The sequence below is a fragment of the Trypanosoma equiperdum genome, assembly GCF_001457755.1.
Source record: "Trypanosoma equiperdum strain OVI genome assembly, contig: ctg_501, whole genome shotgun sequence".
NCBI classification, from domain to species: Eukaryota; Euglenozoa; class Kinetoplastea; order Trypanosomatida; family Trypanosomatidae; genus Trypanosoma; species Trypanosoma equiperdum.
In genome coordinates, this window is record NW_027124423.1 from 1 (window position 1) to 1,416 (window position 1,416).

Below are 1,416 nucleotides of genomic sequence, written 5' to 3' on the forward strand. Positions count from 1 at the left end.
TTTGTTTTTGGCGTTGAAAAACGCTAGTACTTTTTGGAAGTGCTCCGAGTGTGCTAGTTCCTCGGTTGTACCGATTATAGGGCCTGCTGTTGTTGGTATTGTGATTTCGTCATTTTTAAGTTTAGTGAAAAACTGTTCGCCGATATTTTTTCCTTCTACACCTAAGTTTTTTAGGGGCAGTTTGTTGATTTCTGTTTTGGTTTTTGAGTCAAGTAGTTTTCCTTCTAGGGCGGCTGCTGCTGCGGCTTGGCAGCCTTTGTTGGAGCTTAGTGAATCGCTTGTTTCTTCGCTTATAAGCTTAGTGAATGCTGCATCTGCTTTTTGTGCTGCCTTGAACGCTTTGGCTAGGGCCTTGTCGGTTGTTAGTAGCCTAACGCGCCCGTCCTGTGGGTTAGCGAGCTGCTGGTCAGCCGCTGCTGCGTCTATGTTTAGTACCGTTGGTGAGCTTGTGCTTGTTAGGGTTAGCGGTCTTATCGCTATGGATTTTGTGCTGCTCCCCGTTGCGTCGCTTCCCGTGTTCCCGTCGTCTATGCAAAACTTGCGGGTCGCCGATGCCTGCAGCGTTGAGCTGCTTGGGTTTGTGGCATCTGCTGTGGCAGTTATTTTCGCTGGCTTGATTGCCGTCTGTTTTGTCACTTTCAGGTGTTTTAACTCTGCTATTTTCGTTTGCAGGGCTTGGATCTTGTGGTCCGTGTCGCTGCTACTTGAGCAGTCTTCGTCGAGTTTGGCCTCTGTCTGCGCTTCTGCCTGGCAAGACCGTGCGCTGCTGTGCGTTAGCGTAGATGTGCCGTCCGACGGCGGCGCGTGCCTACCTGTCGCTGCTGATTTGCTTGCTGTTAGGGCTCTGTGCTTTCGCAGTTCTGCTTGTTTCGCTGTAAGTGTGGCTAGTGCTGCTGTCACCGTCGGTTCGTTGCTATTTATGGTGGTGGCTAGTGCCGCCGCTCGTGCGGTTGCTTCTCCGAGTAAACAAGCGTAAATTGGCCCCAGTCCGGTGGTTTCGTAACGTGCTGTCGCTAGCGTCAGCACCTTTACTTCTTTCATTTGCTTTTCCGCTTGTTGCTTTGCCGGATCTACTTTCTTTTTTAGCCCGTCTATCAGCGTGTTATAATAGTGAATTTCGGTGCAAAACGAGGTAATTGCGGTGTGTGCTGTGGTGACGACCTGATCTGCGGCTGCTTTAGCGATAGTGATTAGCGTGAGTGCCAGTAGGCAGATTTTGCTGTGGTTCCCTGTGTTGTTAGGTCTGCCTGTCTGTTCCCTCCTCGGCATCGTGGCTCTCTGATTTTTTGTCTTAAAACTTACATTAAAATTAGTTGGCCTAGGTATAAACAGGCTGTGCCGCCTTGGCTGCCTGTATGACGAAGCTGGAGCTATTGGTGGCTGCAATATCAGAAAGTCCAGGGCATTAGTTTCGAA

General features: G+C 49.9%; 1 protein-coding gene across 1 annotated transcript; it reads left to right on the forward strand.

Annotated features, from left to right (window-relative positions):
• Positions 1–424: 424 nt before the first annotated feature.
• On the forward strand, positions 425–976 carry TEOVI_000212800 (uncharacterized protein; the record flags this gene model as incomplete). The annotated part of the gene is made up of 1 exon (XM_067225243.1): positions 425–976. One exon carries the CDS (start codon positions 425–427, stop codon positions 974–976), a length of 552 nt encoding a protein of 183 aa, XP_067081344.1.
• Between the last annotated feature and the right edge of the window lie 440 nt (positions 977–1,416).